General features: G+C 41.5%; 1 protein-coding gene across 2 annotated transcripts in view; it reads right to left on the bottom strand.

Moving 5' to 3' along the window:
• The window catches only part of SCGN (secretagogin, EF-hand calcium binding protein), a 125,813-nt gene extending 108,252 nt beyond the window's left edge, over positions 1-17,561 (bottom strand). Inside the window, exons 1-2 of one of the 2 annotated variants that reach the window (XM_069730897.1) lie at positions 17,218-17,561; positions 15,875-15,942 (exon numbers count right to left, since the gene is read on the bottom strand). In XM_069730897.1, the coding sequence (XP_069586998.1) occupies positions 15,875-15,942; positions 17,218-17,287 (138 nt within the window). In that variant the 5' untranslated portion in view covers positions 17,288-17,561. The remainder of the gene's footprint in view (positions 1-15,874; positions 15,943-17,217) is intronic. The other variant, XM_069730899.1, reaches the window with a different exon arrangement.
• Between the last annotated feature and the right edge of the window lie 2,736 nt (positions 17,562-20,297).

Raw genomic sequence — 20,297 nt, 5'->3', positions numbered from 1 at the left:
TTTAGAAGAGCTACGGCAAAACATTCTGTCACGTGCAGGAGACTTTGTGTGAGTGGGATATTCCTCCTTTAATGGCCGAAATCACATTTCCTGTCACATGACCACATGTGACCACCCTCAAACGCTATTAAAACGTGTGGTCCTATTTGGAAATTTTTCATGATTTGCGTCTGACTGCGTTTGCCATAGCCTTCTATGGCAGAATGAACGCTTCCGTTAGTATTGCGTTAGCTTGGCCGGACCCGAGAACGCTGCAAGCCGCGTTGAAGGTCCGTCAGAAAAAAAACGTTATGTGACAAACGCATACCAATTTAGGGATGCGTCACGATGCGTCAGACAATGCAAGTCTATGGGCGCATTAGTATGTGCGTTACATTGCGTTTTTACTACTTAAAAACGAGTCCGTTAGACGGACACACCTAGCGCAATGTGAACCCAGCCTTAAATAACACGAGAATTTTATTTTCACACAGGGGTTATTCTGTGCTCATTCATTCTGTTCATTACAGGAACATTTTCAGCATTCTTGATATCATGAAAACACTGGATCTATTAATCACAATAGTGGATGTCACGGCTTACTCTGCTACCCCTCCTTTCATATTGACCTTTACAAATGCTCAATTCATGCTTCAATACAAAATATAGGATCTGAGTCTATTGCAACTGATGTACAGTCATGGCCGAAAGTGTTGGTAACCTTGAAATTGTTCAAGAAAATGAAGTATTTCTCCTGAAAATTATAGCAATTATACATGTTTTGTTATACACATGTTTATTTCCTTTGCGTGTATTGGAACAACACAAGAAAACAAAGAAAAAAAGGCAAATTGGACATTATTTCACACTAAACCCCAAATATGGACTGGACAAAATTGTTGGCACCTTTCCAAAAATTTGGGTATACAACTTTGTTTCAAGCAGCGGATGCTAGATCAAACTCACCAGTGGCAAGTAACAGGTGTGGGCAATATGAAAATCACACATGAAAACAGATAAAAAGGGGAGAAGTTGACTCAATCTTTACATTGTGTATCTGTGTGTGCCACACTAAGCATGGAGAACAGAAAGGCGAGAAGAGAATTGTCCGAGGAATTGAGAAGCAAAATTGTTGAAACATATCAACAATCTCAAGGTTAACCCCTTAGTGACAGAGCCAATTTGGTACTTAATGACCAGGCCAATTTTTGCAATTCTGACCACTGTCACTTTATGAGGTTATAACTCTGGAACGCTTCAACGGATCCCGCTGATTCTGAGATTGTTTTTTCGTGACATATTGTACTTCATGTTAGTGGTAACATTTCTTCGATATTACTTGCGATTATTTATGAAAAAAACGGAAATATGGCGAAAATTTTTAAAATTTTGCAATTTTCAAACTTTGTATTTTTATGCCCTTAAATCAGAGAGATATGTCACAAAAAATAGTTAATAAATAACATTTCCCACATGTCTACTTTACATCAGCACAATTTTGGAAACAAAATTTTTTTTTGTTAGGGAGTTATAAGGGTTAAAAGTTGACCAGCAATTTCTCATTTTTACAACACCATTTTTTTTTAGGGACCACATCACATTTGAAGTCATTTTGAGGGGTCTATATGATAGAAAATAACCAAGTGTGATACCATTCTAAAAACTACACCCCTCAAGGTTCTCAAAACCACATTCAAGAAGTTTATCAACCCTTTACGTGCTTCACAGGAACTGAAACAATGTGGAAGGTAAAAATGAAAATTTAACTTTTTTTTGCAAACATCTTAATTCAGAACCTTTTTTTTATTTTCACAAGTGTAAAAACAGAAATGTAACCATAAATTTTGTTATGCAATTTCTCCTGAATACGCCAATACCCCATATGTGGGGGTATACCACTTTTTGGGCGCACCGCAGAACTTAGAAGTGAAGGAGCGCCGTTTGACTTTTTCAATGCAGAATTGGCTGGAATTGAGATCGGACGCCATGTCACGTTTAGAGAGCCCCTGATGTGCCTAAACACAGTGGAAACTCCCCACAAGTGACACCATTTTGGAAACTAGACCCCTTAAGGAACTTATCTAGATGTGTGGTGAGCACTTTGAACCCCCAATTGCTTCACAGAAGTTTATAACGTAGAGCCGTGAAAATAGAAAATCGCTTTTGTTTACACAAAAATGATCTTTTCGCCCACAAATTCTTATTTTCACAAGGGTAACAGGAGAAATTAGACCACAAAAGTTGTTGTGCAATTTCTCCTGAGTACGCTGATACCCAATATGTGGGGGTAAACCACTGTTAGGGCGCACCGCAGAGCTTGGAAGAGAAGGAGTGCCGTTTTACTTTTTCAATGTAGAATGGGCTGGAATTGAGATTGGACGCCATGTCGCGTTTGGAGAGCCCCTGATGTGCCTAAACAGTGGAAACCCCTCACAAGTGACACCATTTTGGAAACTAGACCCCTTAAGGAACTTATCTAGATGTGTGGCGAGCACTTTGAACCCCCATGTGCTTCACAGAAGTTTATAACGTAGAGCCGTGAAAAAAAAATAGCATTTTTTCTACAAAAATGATCTTTTTGCCCACAAATTTTTATTTTCACAAGGGTAACAGGAAAAATTAGACCACTAAAGTTGTTGTGCAATTTCTCCTGAGTACGTCGATACCCAATATGTGGGGGTAAACCACTGTTTGGGCGCACCGCAGAGCTTGGAAGAGAAAGAGTGCCGTTTTTCTTTTTCAATGTAGAATTGGCTGGAATTGAGATCGGACGCCATGTCACGTTTGCAGAGCCCCTGATGTGCCTAAACAGTAGAAATCCCCCACAAGTGACCCCATTTTGGAAACTAGACCCCCATGGAACTTATCTAGATGTGTGGTGAGAACCTTGAATGCCCAAGTGCTTCACAGAAGTTTATAATGCAGAGCCGTGAAAATAAAAAATATTTTTTTTTCCACAAAAAAGATTTTTTAGCCCCCAAGTTTTTATTTTCACAAGGGTAACAAGAGAAATTGGACTGCAATAGTTGTTGTCCAATTTATCCCGAGTACGCTGATGCGCCATATGTGGGGGTAAACCACTGTTTGGGCGCACGGCAGAGCTCGGAAGGGAAGGAGCGCCTTTTTGGAATGCAGACTTTGATAGAATGGTCTGTGGGCATTATGTTGCGATTGCAGAGCCCCTGATGTACCTAAACTGTAGTAACCCCCCACAAGTGACCCCATTTTGGAAACTAGACCCCCCAAGAAACTTATCTAGATGTGTGGTGAGAACTTTGAATGCCCAAGTGCTTCACAGAAGTTTAGAATGCAGAGTCGTGAAAATAAAAAATATTTTTTTTTTCCACAAAAAAGATATTGTAGCCCCCAAGTTTTTATTTTCACAAGGGTAACAGGAGAAATTGGACTGCAATAGTTGTTGTCCAATTTATCCCGAGTACGCTGATGCGCCATATGTGGGGGTAAACCACTGTTTGGGCGCACGGCAGAGCTCGGAAGGGAAGGAGCGCCTTTTTGGAATGCAGACTTTGATAGAATGGTCTGTGGGCATTATGTTGCAATTGCAGAGCCCCTGATGTACCTAAACTGTAGTAACCCCCCACAAGTGACCCCATTTTGGAAACTAGACCCCCCAAGGAACTTATCTAGATGTGTGGTGAGAACTTTGAATGCCCAAGTGCTTCACAGAAGTTTAGAATGCAGAGTCGTGAAAATAAAAAATATTTTTTTTTCACAAAAAAGATATTGTAGCCCCCAAGATTTTATTTTCACAAGGGTAACAAGAGAAATTGGACCCCAGAAGTTGTTGTCCAATTTATCCCGAGTACGCTGATGCCCCATATGTGGGGGTAACCCACTGTTTGGGCGCACGGCAGAGCTCAGAAGGGAGGGAGCACCATTTGACTTTTTGAGCGCAAAATTGGCTGTCGTGTTTGGAGACCCCCTGATGTACCTAAGCAGTGGAAACCCCCCAATTCTAGCTCCAACCCTAACCCCAACACACCCCTAACCCTAATCCCAACCTGATCCATAATCCTAATCACTAACCCTAACGATAATCCCAACCCTTACCCCAAAACAACCCTAATGTCAACCCTAACCATAACCCTAATCAAAACCCTAAATCCAACACACCCCTAATCCTAATCTCAACACTAACCTCAAACCTAACCCTAATCCCAATACACCCCTAATCACAACCCTAACCTTAACCCTAATCCCAAACCTAACCCTAATCCCAAGCGTAACCCTAATGCCAACCCTAACCCTAATACCAACCCTAATCCAAACCCTAACCCTAATCCCAGCTCTAACCCTAACTTTAGCCCCAACCCTAGCCCTAACTTTAGCCCCAACCCTAACCCTAGCCCTAAGGCTACTTTCACACTTGCGTCGTTTGGCATCCGTCGCAATCCGTCGTTTTGGACAAGAAACGGATCCTGCAAATGTGCCCGCAGGATGCGTTTTTTGCCCATAGACTTGTATTGCCGACGGATCGTGACGGATGGCCACACGTCGCGTCCGTCGTGCACTGGATCAGTTGTGTTTTGGCGGACCATCGGCACAAAAAAACGTTCAATGAAACTTTTTTTGTACGTCGCATCCGCCATTTCTGACCGCGCATGCGTGGCCTTAACTCCGCCCCCTCCTCCCCAGGACATAGATTGGGCAGCAGATGCGTTGAAATACTACAGCTGCTGCCCACGTTGTGCACAATTTTCACAACGTGCATCGGTATGTCGGGCCGACGCATTGTGACGGCCCCGTACTGACGTAAGTGTGAAAGAAGCCTAACCCTAAATTTAGCCCCAACCCTAACCCTAAATTTAGCCCCAACGCTAACCCTAAATTTAGCCCCAACCCTAGCCCTAACCCTACCCCTAACCCTACCCCTAACCCTACCCCTAACCGTACCCCTAACCCTACCCCTAACCCTACCCCTACCCCTAACCCTAACCCTACCCCTACTCCTAACCCTAATTTTAGCCCCAACCCTACCCCTAACCCTAACCCTAATTTTAGCCCCAACTGCAGTTCTCCTGCCGGCCGGCAGATGGAGACAGATGGCGGGCGCACTGCGCATGCGCCCGCCATTTTCTTCTGCCGGCGGCCAGGAGGAGCAGCAAGAGGATCCAGGGACACAGGTGAGTATTGTAGGGTCCCCGAATCCCCAAATTTCTCTGTCCTCTGATGTGCGATCACATCAGAGGACAGAGAATTACACTTTACTTTTTTTTTTTTTTTTGCGGTCGCCGGTAAACAGTTAATTACCGGCGATCGCAAAACAGGGGTCGGTAAAACCGACCCCGATCATGCTCTTTGGGGTCTCGGCTACCCCCGGCAGCCGAGACCCCAAAGATTCTCGCGGGGCCGGCCGGCGGGCGCACTGCGCATGCGCCCGCCATTTTTAAGATGGCGGCGCCCACCGGGAGCCACAAGTAGCATCGGGGGAGCTAGGTGAGTATTGGGGGGCCACCTGGGACCCCCAATGTGATCGCACATCGGAGGACAGAGAAATTAAAAAGAGATCGCGTTTTTTTTTTTTTTTTGCGATCGCCGGTAAACGGTTAATTACCGGCGATCGCAAATGCGGGGTGGGTTAAAAAACCCCCGAATCATGTTCTCTGGGGTCTCGGCTACCCCCGGCAGCCGAGACCCCGGAGAAAATCGGCCTCAGGGGGGCGCTATTTACTTTTTCCACAGCGCCGTTAATTAACGGCGCTGTGGTTTAAGTACCCTTAGCGGCCGCCGTTAAAAGGCGTATCGGCGGTCGCTAAGGAGTTAAAATTCCTTTGTCCTCGGTGCGCAACATAATCAAGAGGTTTACCACCTATGGCACTGTAGCTAATCTCCCTGGATGTAGACGACAGAGAAAAATTGCTGAAAGGTTTCAACACAATGAAACTGAAGCTGTCCTACAGGCTCTGGGTGCGTCCGTGTCAGCGTGAAATATCTGTTGGCGTATAAATTAAATGAAACACTATGGCAGGAGACCCAGGAGGACAACACTGTTCACACATAAAAAGCTAGACTGCAGTTTGCCAAAATGTATGTAAGTAAGCCAAAGTCCTTCTGGGAAAACCTCTTGTGGACAGATGAGACCAAGGTTGAGTTTATTGGTAAAGGACATTATTCTACTGTTTACCGAAAACTGAATGAAGCCTACAAAGAAAAGTACACAAAACCGACAGTCAAACATGGTGGAGGTTGAAAGATGTTTAGGGTTACTTTGCTGCCTCTGGCACTGGGTGCCTTAACTGTATGCAAGGAATCATGATATCTTAAAATTACCAAAGGATTTTGGGTCGCAATGATGTGTCAGTGTCAGAAAGCTGCGTTTGCGTCCTAGCTCATGGATCTTCCCACAAGACAATAACCCCAAACATACTTCAAGAAGCACCCAGAAATATATGCAAACAAAGCCCTGGACAGTTCTGAAGTAGCCAGCAATGAGTCCGGATCTAAATCACATTGAACACTTGTGGAGAGATATTAAAATTGCTGTTGGGACAAGGCACCTTTCAAATATGAGAGACCTAGAGCAGTTTGCAAAAGAAGAGAGGTACAAAATTCCAGTTCAGGGGTGTAAGAAGCTTGTTGATGGTTATAAGAAGCAATTGATTGCAGTTATTTATTCCAAAGAGTGTGAAGCCAAATATTAAATTGAGGGTGTCAACAATTTTGTTCTGCTCATTTTGGGGGTTTTGTGTGAAGTTATGTCCAATTTTCCTTTTTTTCTATTTTTTTTTGTGTTATTCCAATACACATTAAGGATATACAGTTAGGGCCAGAAATATTTGGACAGTGACACAATTTTCGCGAGTTGGGCTCTGCATGCCACCACATTGGATTTGAAATGAAACCTCTACAACAGAATTCAAGTGCAGATTGTAACGTTTAATTTGAAGGGTTGAACAAAAATATCTGATAGAAAATGTAGGAATTGTACACATTTCTTTACAAACACTCCACATTTTAGGAGGTCAAAAGTAATTGGACAAATAAACATAACCCAAACAAAATATTTTTATTTTCAATATTTTGTTGCAAATCCTTTGGAGGCAATCACTGCCTTAAGTCTGGAACCCATGGACATCACCAAACGCTGGGTTTCCTCCTTCTTAATGCTTTGCCAGGCCTTTACAGCCGCAGCCTTCAGGTCTTGCTTGTTTGTGGGTCTTTCCGTCTTAAGTCTGGATTTGAGCAAGTGAAATGCATGCTCAATTGGGTTTAGATTTGGAGATTGACTTGGCCATTGCAGAATGTTCCACTTTTTGGCACTCGAACTCCTGGGTAGCTTTGGCTGTATGCTTGGGGTCATTGTCCATCTGTACTATGAAGCGCCGTCCAATCAACTTTGCAGCATTTGGCTGAATCTGGGCTGAAAGTATATCCTGGTACACTTCAGAATTCATCCGGCTACTCTTGTCTGCTCTTATGTCATCAATAAACACAAGTGACCCAGTGCCATTGAAAGCCATGTATGCCCATGCCATCACGTTGCCTCCACCATGTTTTACAGAGGATGTGGTGTGCCTTGGATCATGTGCCGTTCCCTTTCTTCTCCAAACTTTTTTCTTCCCATCATTCTGGTACAGGTTGATCTTTGTCTCATCTGTCCACAGAATACTTTTCCAGAACTGAGCTGGCTTCTTGAGGTGTTTTTCTGCAAATTTAACTCTGGCCTGTCTATTTTTGGTATTGATGAATGGTTTGCATCTAGATGTGAACCCTTTCTATTTACTGTCATGGAGTTTTCTCTTTACTGTTGACTTAGAGACAGATACACCTACTTCACTGAGAGTGTTCTGGACTTCAGTTGATGTTGTGAACGGGTTCTTCTTCACCAAATTAAGTATGCGGCGATCATCCACCACTGTTGTCATCCGTGGACGCCCAGGCCTTTTTGAGTTCCCAAGCTCACCAGTCAATTCATTTTTTCTCAGAATGTACCCAACTGTTGATTTTGCTACTCCGAGCATGTCTGCTATCTCTCTGATGGATTTTTTCTTTTTTTTCAGCCTCAGGATGTTCTGCTTCACCTCAATTGAGAGTTCCTTTGACCGCATGTTGTCTGCTCACAGCAACAGCTTCCAAATGCAAAACCCCACACCTGGAATCCACCCCTGACCTTTTAACTACTTCATTGATTACAGGTTAACGAGGGAGACGCCTTCAGAGTTAATTGCAGCCCTTAGAGTCCATTGTCCAATTACTTTTGGTCCCTTGAAAAAGAGGACGCTATGCATTACAGAGCTATGATTCCTAAACCCTTTCTCCGATTTGGATGTGGAAACTATCATATTGCAGCTGGGAGTGTGCACTTTCAGCCCATATTACATATATAATTTTATTTCTGAACATGTTTTTGTAAACAGCTAAAATAACAAAACTTGTGTCACTGTCCAAATATTTCTGGCCCTAACTGTAAACATGTGTATAACAAAACATATGTATTTGCAGTAATTTTCTGGGAGAAATAATGTATTTTCTGGAACATTTTCAATGGTGCCAACACTTTTGGCCATGACTGTGCATAGGAATCTCCTAAAAAACAGAAGTATGATTCTAGAATAGCCTCAGTGGCCATTGTGAAACTGAATAGCTGAAAGGAAATCTTAAGGTCTGTGCCTTCAGACCACTGATTTCCATAGAGAACTCAGTTGCCCTTTGACACTAATTACTATGTTATTACTTAGTTTTAGACAAATCCCTATTGGTTATAAAGTCCCTCTACCTGAAATGCTGTAACTAGATTATTGTAAGCAATGCCAAGGCGCTTACAATATTTGCTGTATATAGCATTCTGAAAATCACAGATTTTGCTAATGATATGTTAGATCAATTTGACTGATCCTTTGCTATCTATTAGCAATGCCCAATGACTCTAATGGTCCTCGTAATCCTTACCGATAGTTAGCATTAACAATGGATATAAAAAGTCTGCACAAGCCTGTTAAAATACCAGGTTTTGTCATGTAAAAAATTAATTCCCAGAAAAATTATTTCAGATCTTTTCCACTTTTAATGTCACCCATAATCTGTACAAATCCATTGAGAAACAAATCATTTTGAGAGTGGTGGAAATAACATTATCAAAACTACAATAATGTGGTTGCACAAGTGTGAACACCCTATTATAATTCGGAATGTGGTTGTTTTCAGAATTAGTCAATCACATTTAAACTTATGTTAAATAGTGGTCAGTTCACAGCTGCCATCATTTACAGTGATTCTGATTAACTCTCTCTATATATATGTATATATACTATATATCCCAGACGATCAGACTGATACCTAGCTCCGACCTATTCAAGCGCGCTTTGAAAACCCATATCTTCAAACAAGCCTACCACATGAACTACTCAGTAAACTAACTTTGCCCTGTTCCCTTCTTCCAAATATTACTCTGAATCTGCACCCTACTATTCATCTGTCTCCACACCCTCCATGCACATAACTGCATTTGATACTTGACTATTGCACTTAAACACACGGGCTGATGACCGGATCATGCAGCTTTATATGAAAATCCCTATTTATTATCATTTGCCAGACCTGAAATAACAAGCACTTTTCACCTATTGTGTCCCCCCATTTCCTTGTAGATTGTAAGCTTGTGAGCAGGGACCTCACCCCTAATGTCACTGTTTAAATTGTCTTAACTTGTACTGAATTTATTGTCTGTACATGTCCCCGCTTAATTGTAAAGTGCTGCGGAATATGTTGGCGCTATATAAATAAAAATTATTATTATTATATAAAGTTTAGGTGTTTTAGTAGAATTTTACTTACATTTTCTTAGTTACATTTCACAGCAAAGGACATGGTCTGTAAACAGCGTACAACACAGCAAACTTATCTTACTGTTGAAAGTTATCAGTCAGGAGAAAGGTAGAAATTTTTTTACAAGGCATTAGATATGCCATGGAAAACAGCGAAGATGGTCTTCAAAAAGTGGCATAAGTTTGGCATAACAGTGACATTACCTATAACTGGACATCCCTGAAAACTTGATGAAAAGACATTAAACAAAAATTGGTATAGGAGGCGCATAAGAAGCCTGTATCAACATTAAAGGAATTTCTGACAAGTACTGTTTGCGTACTGCATGGGCCAACAATCTCCTGTATGCTTCATATAATGGCCTGTGGGGTAGACTGATAAGACAGAAGTTGTTTCTTACAAGGAAAAACATCCAAGCCTTGGTATATTTTGCCAAAATGTTCATCAAGTCTACCAAACGCATGAGACAAGACGTGTTATAGTCTGATAAGACTCATGTTGAGTTGTTGCTTGTTTCAGGGGCTAATCTAGTCCCTGCGCTATGTGCACTGCGCACAATGACAGCGCACTCTCCGTTGCCAGCTCAGTTCAGCCGTAATGAGCTCGCACCAGAGCAAAGTGTAAGTGTTAGAAAAAGTAGGCAGTGTTAGAATATTTGGCATGCACAAACCAGTGACACCCCAGTAAGTAACGTCAGTGTTCTCTGCACACCAGGGAATTCTGAAAACGCTCTCTGTTGCTGATATTGCTGATCTGAGTTGGCAACAGACAGTGCGTGGTCATTGTGCACGACCCACAGTGCACCTAGCACAGCCCCCAAAAGCGCATGACTGATGACTTTCAGGGAGTGTTGCAGAGGCTGCAGCATTGACACTGCATTCATTGGGATCCTCAAAGCGTCTTCAAAAACAAAGTGGAAAAAAAAGAAAAGCAGTGTAGCTAGGGACGGATGGGGCATTTTTAATTCAAGTATATTACAAAATAGTTTAGATCATGGCACTAAATAGATAGGGATTTAGGAGGAAAATTCATTTGGACTTCGGACCACCCCTTTTGGCCATTTTCGCACTTATCGGTTATGATTTATAGTGTTTGCAAGCCATAAAAGCTGCCATTAGAAGCTCCCACGATACTGATGCACGTGATACATATTTGCAGTCTCACTACTTTTGATGTTTTTCTATTGCTACTTAAAATGATAAAGTGTTTTGTAGCTCATTTGCTCTTATAATGTATTATATTTCAGTTATGCAGTGTTTGTTGCGGAATTAAATTGAAAGTAGCCAACCTTTCTCAATCCATTTAAAAAATCAATGAGGAATTTGTTTCGAGTATTACCATAGATAATGGGTCAGATCAAGCAGCTTCCTGTTTGTTTGGCACTTTCTATTTTCTCTTTACAGACTGAGATGTGGTCAATTGAATTGCAGACACATTTGAATCATGTATTAAATATTAATTGGCCAATCATCTAGGATGTTCCCATTTGTATGTGTGCTGGTACAGAACAAGCTGTACAATATCAGGCCTTTGAAATGGTAACAAGAGTTGCAGTTCCTTCTAGGATGTGGATCATGAATATGCAAACTAGACCAAAGTAAAACTGCAGAACATGGTTTAACAAGCACACAGTAGTGTGCCAGAACATGTTGGCATCATTTAAGAAAAAATCCTATTATTGTATATTTTATTCTCAAACTCTATGAATAAGAAGCACTGCAGAACACACTGCCACCAGATAAGGCAATGCACAGAATAGATCTTAGACTGTAAGCTCTAATGTATACAGGTGGATGGATGGCTTTGCCATTACTAGGATAGCTCATTCTACCAGGCAGGTCATGGTCATCATTAATAAAAAATCTACTAATTAAATTGTAATTTTCTGTGATCTGTTACATTATATGTTTAAGTTCTTCTCTTCTTACAATTTTCTATACTATTTTAACCTACTATTGTCTGGTGGCCTTTTAGAAGCCTCGAAGATCGCTATTTATAGGACTTGAAGTACTGTAAAGGGGGAAGAAAGCGTGCTTGGTTTGCGTCATTGTCCCTTTGTGAATCATACTCTGTTGGTGAGATGAAGCATGGATTTGGAAATGCCTCTGCTTTATACTATATATACTGTCTACTCAGCTGTTATTAGCAGAGAATAGATTATATGAGTATGTAGACCAGTGATACGTGTTGCATTTCCTATTTAAAGGAGTTGTGTAAGACTATGATATTGATGACATACTTAGGATACGTCATCAAGATCAGATTGTAGAAGTCAGGCACCACCACCAATCAGCCGATATTAGGTTCCCAACACCTGTGATTCAGATATAGTTATCTATGGATCATTCTTGGAAATTATAGCTCAGGTACTATTGAAGTAATTGGGGCCACTATACAGTGCACGGAGATGCGCTGTTCACGCTCAGTACACTGTACTTGTACTGCTTGTGGATTGGTGGCTTGTTGGCACCCAGCAATCAGATATTGAGGTCATATCTGAAAGAAACTTCCCCGATAATATAATTCTGGACAATCCATTAACATTTGCAAGCAAACATGCTAAATCTTATCTTCTGAAATCTAAAGACCACTCTGCCCAGACAATTAATCAATATAGCAAACATAGCACAATTTTCCACACTTTTTAAGATGGTTGTATGCCATGTACGACACCTTATTTGGGGCATTGAATTCTGGCCCATTATGAAATTGTGCACAAATCTATTTTCTAAAGTAACATTGAAACAAACACATATGAACTTAAACTTAAAGGACTTGTCCACTACTTGGATAACCTCTTCTGAATCCCTAGACTTCCCCCCCATAAAATAATAACACATACTCACTACCAGTGCCAGCGCTGTTCCAGTGGTGTTGGCACTGGCTCTCCTGGAGAATGTGTGACATTTTCATGTCACATGATTCCTGTGGCCACTCATCGCTGACTTCACTCTCGTCTCCTACGAATTGAATAGTCTTGATTTGTCTGGAGGGGAGAGTGAAGCCAGCGCTGATTAACCGCAGTGATTGCATGACATAACAAGGTAATGCGGGCGGCAGGAGAGCCAGTGCCGACACTGCTGGAATGGTGCCAACATCAGAGGTCAGTATAACTGGTATTATTTTACTGGGGACAACATAGATATTAAGAAGGGGTTGTCAGAGTAGTGAACAACCCTTTTAAAGACTAGACACATCCTTGGGGACTTTTTTTTGCTGAGATTAATTTATGGTTTGGCTTAAAATCCTTTTTGCAAATGTGTTTCATTAAAATAAAAGTCCATGTTTGTCTTCTCTAGCCTGTATATATTCTTCTTCTCTAAGCTGGCACCTTCAAAACCAAATACACTACACTTAAATCAAAAGGGGTGTCAGCTTTATGAAGATTCAGGAGAGAAGTCAGAGGAGTTACAGCCCAAGCTGTCAGAGATCCCTTCAAATGACTTTCATACTGAACAGAACTGAGCAGCATGGAATGTATGAGAATACATGCAAGCTCCAGAAGTAAACATTTTAAAAACATTTTAAAAAACAATTTTGCTATTTTAGCACTGTGGTGGTTTTTCATTTGATCATCTGTCAGATGTTAGCAATTCATAAGGATGTAAGGCCTTCTAGATAAATTATCATTGTCTACAGACTTGTGAACATTGAGGTTCAATATTCATGGAGTCTTTGTTAGGCTGGGGTCATACTAGCGTATGGCATCCGATGTGATCTGCCCCATAGATTAACACTGGTCCGAGTGCTATGTGATGTTTTCTCGCATAGCACTCGTCCGTGTTATACGCTAGTGTGACCCTGGCCTTAGACTGATTGTGCACACTGTGTACAGTTTATTACAAAATAACTGGATGTTTTATTCTACTGAGGTCCTGGCTTTGACCTGTTGGTTATATCGTGATCTTACGCATCATTCACAAACATAATTGTCATTTATTATACTTTGTCATTGTTGGGAATTCACATAATATACACAATATTAGATATTTTCTTCTATACAGATCTATTTTTTGTTTCGTTAAACAATAGGTCTGTACAACAGACACCGTCCTGGATACATTCGCGTTTTCAATGATTTTCATATACAATAACTTTCCAACATATAATTCAGATCAAGAATAAGGAATGTTTGATTACTTTAACTCTTAATTATGACAGTGATGCATTATGCTATTCTTTTGTAGCTGGGGCCAGTGGCATAGCACTCATAGAAGAAGATTATGAAGCCGCTATGGAGCCCGTGAGTCAGGGATGACCAGTACAGAATGACACTGGGCCCCCATTCCACCAAGTGTCAGGATTTCAGCAGTATCTGCATCCTCATGATACAGGTACAATTAAATAGAGGGGTAGAAGAGAGCCCTAGGCTCTGTAATCTACCATTAAGCCTAAGTGCCTAGGCTGGACACGGTTGTCGCGATGATGTTATTAGATCATGCCTGCTGTGCGGAGCCTTAGACCGCATGCTGCACAGAGCTGAGCAGCACATTGGGAAAACAAGGCTAGGTGAGTAATTTTATTATTTTGTCAGTCACTACTGTGTATAGGAGAGCTGTGGGACCATACTACTATGCATATAGGAGCTGTATGAGTAAAACACATATAGGGGAGCTATGAGAACCTCATACTGTGTATATGGGAGTTATAAGGGCTTCATACTGTGTACAGGAGAGCTCTAAGGTGATCATACTGTGAAAAGGGGAGTTGAGGAGGCCATCATACTGTTTGTTGGGCTGCAAGAGCATCATACTGTGTATAGAGGAACTGTGCAGGCATCACGCTGTGAATAGGGTTGTGTGCAAGCATCGTAACATGTGTGGGGGCTGTGACAGCTATGATATTGTACAAGGGAGCTGTAAAGGCTATCATACTGTGCATAGGGGAGTTGCAATGCAGTAAAGGCATTATACCGTGTTGGGGTTGTCTGGGGACATTATACCGTGTGGGGGTTGTCTGGGGACATTATACTTTGTGGGGGTTCTCTGGTCTGGGGACATCATACTGTGAAGGGACTTCCTGTTGTGGCATTATACTGACTGTGGAGGGTCACTGTGGGGACATCATACTGTGAGTAGAACCTGTAAGGACATTATACTGTGTTGGGGCATTTGACTTTGCTGGGGTTATTCTGGGGTCATCATTCGGTGTGGGGGCACAGTTGGAACATCATACTTTGCTGGGTTTACTCTTGGGTCATACTGTGCTTGAAAGTATACTGTGGAAGCTAAATTTGGGTGTGAATTTACAGTGGTGGTTTCATACTGTTTGTGGGATGAGCATTTTGTGGGGCATCATAATCTATGGGTACCATGACAGAGGTAGGGAACTGGGTGAGAATGCCAAGTGAAATCAATAGGGGCACAATTACTATGAACATGCTACAACACATGTCCATCACCTTGTCTGTAGAAAATAGGAGGTATGCCCTTCTGTGACAGCGTGTATTTGTCATGATCTAGCCTACTCTACTGAATTTTTTTTTTGGGTGGAGTCGGTGGCGCAGTTAGGACTTCTGTTATGGGGCCCAAATGTTTTTTTTTATGTAAGACCCTGCCTGGGGCTGAAACTAAAATGGCAAACTTCTGTTCCTTCTAAAAGGCCAGTAAGTATTCATAGCATATTTTAGCTTTATTTGACTCATCACACACAGAGTGACAAGAGAAAACAAGTCTGGTTGCTGGATTACCTTTATAAATGTTGCTGCCCTTGGGTGTCCGGCCCCAGGTCCTAGATCAACTGTCTTATGTACTATCATTATAGGCATGGGAAGGCTATTTCATTTATCAATGTGCAGTGGGAGGCTAGAATATGAATATTGTTATGTTTTATTGCAAACTTTTTTTCTGTAAAAAAACAATTGACTTTTTGAAAGAGAAATATGGAATAATAATGATGCGTGTCATATCCTAGAGTGCAAGTATGGCTGAAATAGGGAATTCAGATTATACAGATAATATAGATGAGTGGGATGCACACACAGCGTGTAAGTGTAACCTGTAATGCTACGTTCACATTGTAAAGTTGTACATATAATAATATAGGCTGAAAGAATGTAATAATTATTTTCACATCATTATTAATCATAATAATAAAAATATTCACTCACCGTTCCCAATTTCTTGAGAAGATGGCAGAAGAAATCATCGAGTTCCTTACCCTCAATATAGCCGTTATCTAAACATAAAGATAATACCTTTTAATATATACCTTAGCTCCATACACATGATGTAAGGTCCTCCGGCTCTAACAACCTATTCTACAACAGAAGCTACAGTCAGGAGTGTGACATAAAACTGATTAACAGATTATAACTAATGTTTGCTGATCTGCTGTATAAAAACTTCTAGGCTCTGACAGGTCAGATCTTCAGGGTCACATCAGGTCTGGCATTTGGCTAATAGTTCCCAGTATCCTAAACTTCTTTCCTCAATAAAATTAATCTGAAAGCAATTTCCTTGTAAATGGAAAACACGTGACTTTGGCAAAAGAAAATATCTCGTTACAGATGTGGTTTCCTTATCTGCCTGAGAAAGGAAATGTCAAAGTCACTTTAATGAAGAAAACCCAGAGAAGATATTGCAGATATTGCAGGGATTCATAGTGTTACTGCAGAGAGTGGAATCAACCGTGTTTCCAAAGTTAAGTCATTCTTCAGTAAGTCCAAGCTATCTATAGATCTATCTATCTATCTATCACATATCTATCTATGTATCACATATCTATCTATGTATATATGTATCTGTCATCAATCAATCTAAGTCTATCATCTATTTATCTATCTATAATGTATCTATCTATCAATTTATCTACCTATCCATATATGTATCACATATCTATCATCTATTTATCTATGTATGTGTCTATCAATCTGATATCTATCTGTCTATCTATCTATCTACATATCTATCACACATCTTTGCATTCTAACTATTGCTCTATTCTGTCTCACTATCTATCTACATCTATCTATAACTTATCTATTTATCTATCTATATATCAAATCTGTATCTAATTATCTCTCTATTACACATATATCTATCTATAGCTATCTATTATCTATATATTGCTCTATGTATCTCATATCTATCTAATCTCATATCTATCTATCGTATCTATCTATCTCATATCTATCTATCTACTTATCTATCTCTCTATCATCTGTTTTATATGAATGTATCCACTATCCGTGTATTCTGTGTGTACAGAGTACTTTTCTCTACTTTATTATGGTGTGCTATTTATCTATCTATATATGTATCTATCACTTATCTATCTACATCTATCTATAACATATCTATGGACATCTATATACCATATCGCTTTCTACTTATCTATGTATCCACTATCCATGTATTCTGTGTGTACAGAGTACTTTTCTCTACTTTTCTGCTGTGTGCATTGCACTAATAACCTGCAGTTAATGCTATTTGTGAATTTTCTGCTTCTTACCATCTGAGTCAAAGCGCTGCCAAATCTCCAAGAATTGTGCGGCGTCCAGCTTCAGAAAGCCGCTGTCCATGGTCCTGGCTGCTTCTGGTGCTGCTGTGTCCGTGCAGAGCGGAGAGCGGAACCTTCCCTGTCCTCTGCTCTATTTATAGTTCCTCTGCCTCCTCCTCTGACACTTGTTGCTTGCAGCAGGCAGTGTGTGGCTGTGGCATATGCTGCAGGGTAAAGTCCAGGCAGCCTTATCACAAGTCCTATTGTTTGGCAGGTGTCACTGCCATATGTCTAATATAACAGACTGGCTGCATGTATCAGGTATACTGAGCTGTATTCTTACCATGCTAAAAGTTACAGTAAGGAGAAATACAGTGACTATGAGCTACTACTGAATGCAATACTGCACTTTTAGCTCATCTGGAGTTATAGTTCCACAAAAAACACATTATTGCGCCACTCTTTATGTGCTACACTGGTCACATTGTGATGACCTGACTGAAGTTCTGAATAAAACATTTTTTTATTTCTCATCTCTGTCTCCAAGGCATTAATTTGTAAAGTTTATTTGCTAAAGCTTTGCAGAAATTCTTCTATGGGTGCGTGTAATTTTTCACCTGCATGGTGTTACCCAATCATCATAAGCAGGAGGTGTCATGCAGGTAGAAATCCCAAACAATCCCCTAAACCCCCTCCACCTGGACAATGTCAGAACTGTCTGTCACTGTGTGATATGGCAAGCCTCATGTCTAACCAGGTCACACAGGTCTCACTGCTGCCGATTACTCTGCAGCGGGAGAAGAAAAGAGCTATATGTCAATACAAAAATTGCTCTTCATCTATCCTAGGTGCCCACAAATAATGCTCCTGTACCCATTATTGATGTAGAGTGATTTATGTGCCTTATGTGACAAGCACTGACTGCATACAACAGCTCTAATTTCACAGCATGACAGCTCTGTAAGATGAGAGCTGTAGTGTGTGAAGAGCCTTTACCGCATACAGACCTATGTACCTCTCCCAGGTATTGGGGAATAACGTGCCAGGACCTGTAACCTGTAACTGATGCAGAGAGCTGTATGTGACACACTACAGCTCTCATCTCACATGCTTTCATGCTGTGAGATAAGAGCTGTTATGTGCAATAAGTGCTTGTGACATACAGTACTCCACATCTATACCGGGTATAAGGCCCTTATTCCGTGATGCTTGGGATAGATGCAAAGTAGTGTTTGTAATGACACACGGCTCCACTGTTCTACTCCTGCACATTTACTGCCTACAGTTAGCTTTGCGAGATCTTTGGTAGACTTGACTAGCAAAAAATGGTTTGTCCTCAGCATTCTTAGTGCTCTAGGAGGGAAAAAGTCCAAATACGCTCAACAGATCTGTTGATAAGAATAAGAAAAAGGAACTTATCACTGCATGTTATGTCCATAGAGGTGAGACTGTGACCCTTGTGTCATGGGTGCTCTGGATTCCTTGTTATCTCCAATTCAAATAATGTAAAGTTCTCAGAAAATCTGGAACTCCGAAAAACCAAGTTCTACATTGCACTGACTTTTTCTTGATGTTCGATTTGTCTGAAGGCGGGACAGTGACGCCAGTGCTGATTGGGTGTAGGACTCGCGTGACGTAACAACATCATGTGAGCCCCAGGAACGTGCGTGCTGATACGGGAGGTGTTTTTTTTCCAAACATGAGGTATGAGAAGGGCTTGCCCCAGTAGTGAACAATCCATTTTTGATTGCATATCACTCACACCGCGTATGACATCTATCTATTTTAATATTTTTCAAATAAAGAAATTGATTTTATGGAGTGCCATTTTTTCTGAAAACTTTACAAATCCCCTGGCTGATTGTACATGCTTGTTACACATGAAAGAGGAATAGTGTCTCCCTACCCAGCAGCTGTAATCACATCGCTTCTAAGTTGGTGTCTATGATGGCCAAGTATGCATGTTTGTTCCACATAAATTGGGGATAGTGTCTCTCCCTACCTAGCATCAAAATATCCAAGCATACTCAGCTACAAAAATAAAATAAGTGTTCAGAGCCTTGAAAAAGTATTCATACCTTGTGAACTTTTCCACATTTTTTCACATTACACCAACAAACTTAAATGTATTGGCATTTTATGTGATGTACCATCTGTGGTGCGGTAACCCATGTTACAGCCAGGGGGTGCTATGTGTGTGCTTCAGGATGCGCTTGGAGGCATAATTATGGTGATGAGACAAAGTCCGGCAGAATTGTAAATGGCCGGTATGTGTCGCAGAGGTGCTCTGCGCTGTACGCCCAAAATGATATGGTTATGCTGGGACTTATAGTTCCACAAGAGTTTGTTGTGTTTACTTATAAGGACGGGCTTATAGGGTTAGCTGGTGAGCTGGGCAGGACTGGGTAACCACATATACTCCCATCTAGGGGAGTAGTTGCAACCATATAATGTGACTGAGGTCTGGTCACATGGTCAGAGTGTATGGATCTGTTTGGTCCATGTGCAAGGTCCTGGACGGTCAGTATTGGAAGCTCCTGTGAGTGGAGTCTTCCTGGAAGCACCTGAGAGTCTTTGGACCTGGTGGTTGGTGTTGCAGTCTCCTGGGAGTGGAGACGTCCTGGAAGCACCTAGAAAGACTCTGGACCTGAATGCTCAGGATTGTCCTGGGATGGACTGGAGTCCTGCAAGCACCTGGTGAGAGTGTGAGTCCTGGAATGCTCAGGGTGTTGGATTGTCCTGAGATGGACTGGAGTCCTGCAAGCACCTGGTGAGACCTTGGACTGATGGCCTGTGTGTTGGAAGTGTCTGTGATTGGACGTCCTGGAAGCGCATGGAGAGGCTGCATCTACAGAGCCTGAGACGGTTTCTGTGTTGGGGAAGCTACAGTTCCTACTGTGGGTCTGGACTATCCGAGGTGCCCTGGTTACAAGGACGGTGATCCCAGTGAGGCAGCTTTCCCCTGTGAACCAGCACTGGCAGGAGTCAGTGTGTGGAGCCGGAGCTCCTGTAAGGTAACTCTAGGTAACAAGGGGTTACGGACAGACATGGATCTGCCATTGGAACAGGCTGTCGATGGTAAATGTGTTCCG

This window comes from Ranitomeya imitator, chromosome 6 (assembly GCF_032444005.1).
Source record: "Ranitomeya imitator isolate aRanImi1 chromosome 6, aRanImi1.pri, whole genome shotgun sequence".
Taxonomy (NCBI): domain Eukaryota; kingdom Metazoa; phylum Chordata; class Amphibia; order Anura; family Dendrobatidae; genus Ranitomeya; species Ranitomeya imitator.
The sequence above is the reverse complement of the archived record's forward strand: the minus strand, read 5'-3'. Positions and strand labels throughout refer to the sequence as shown.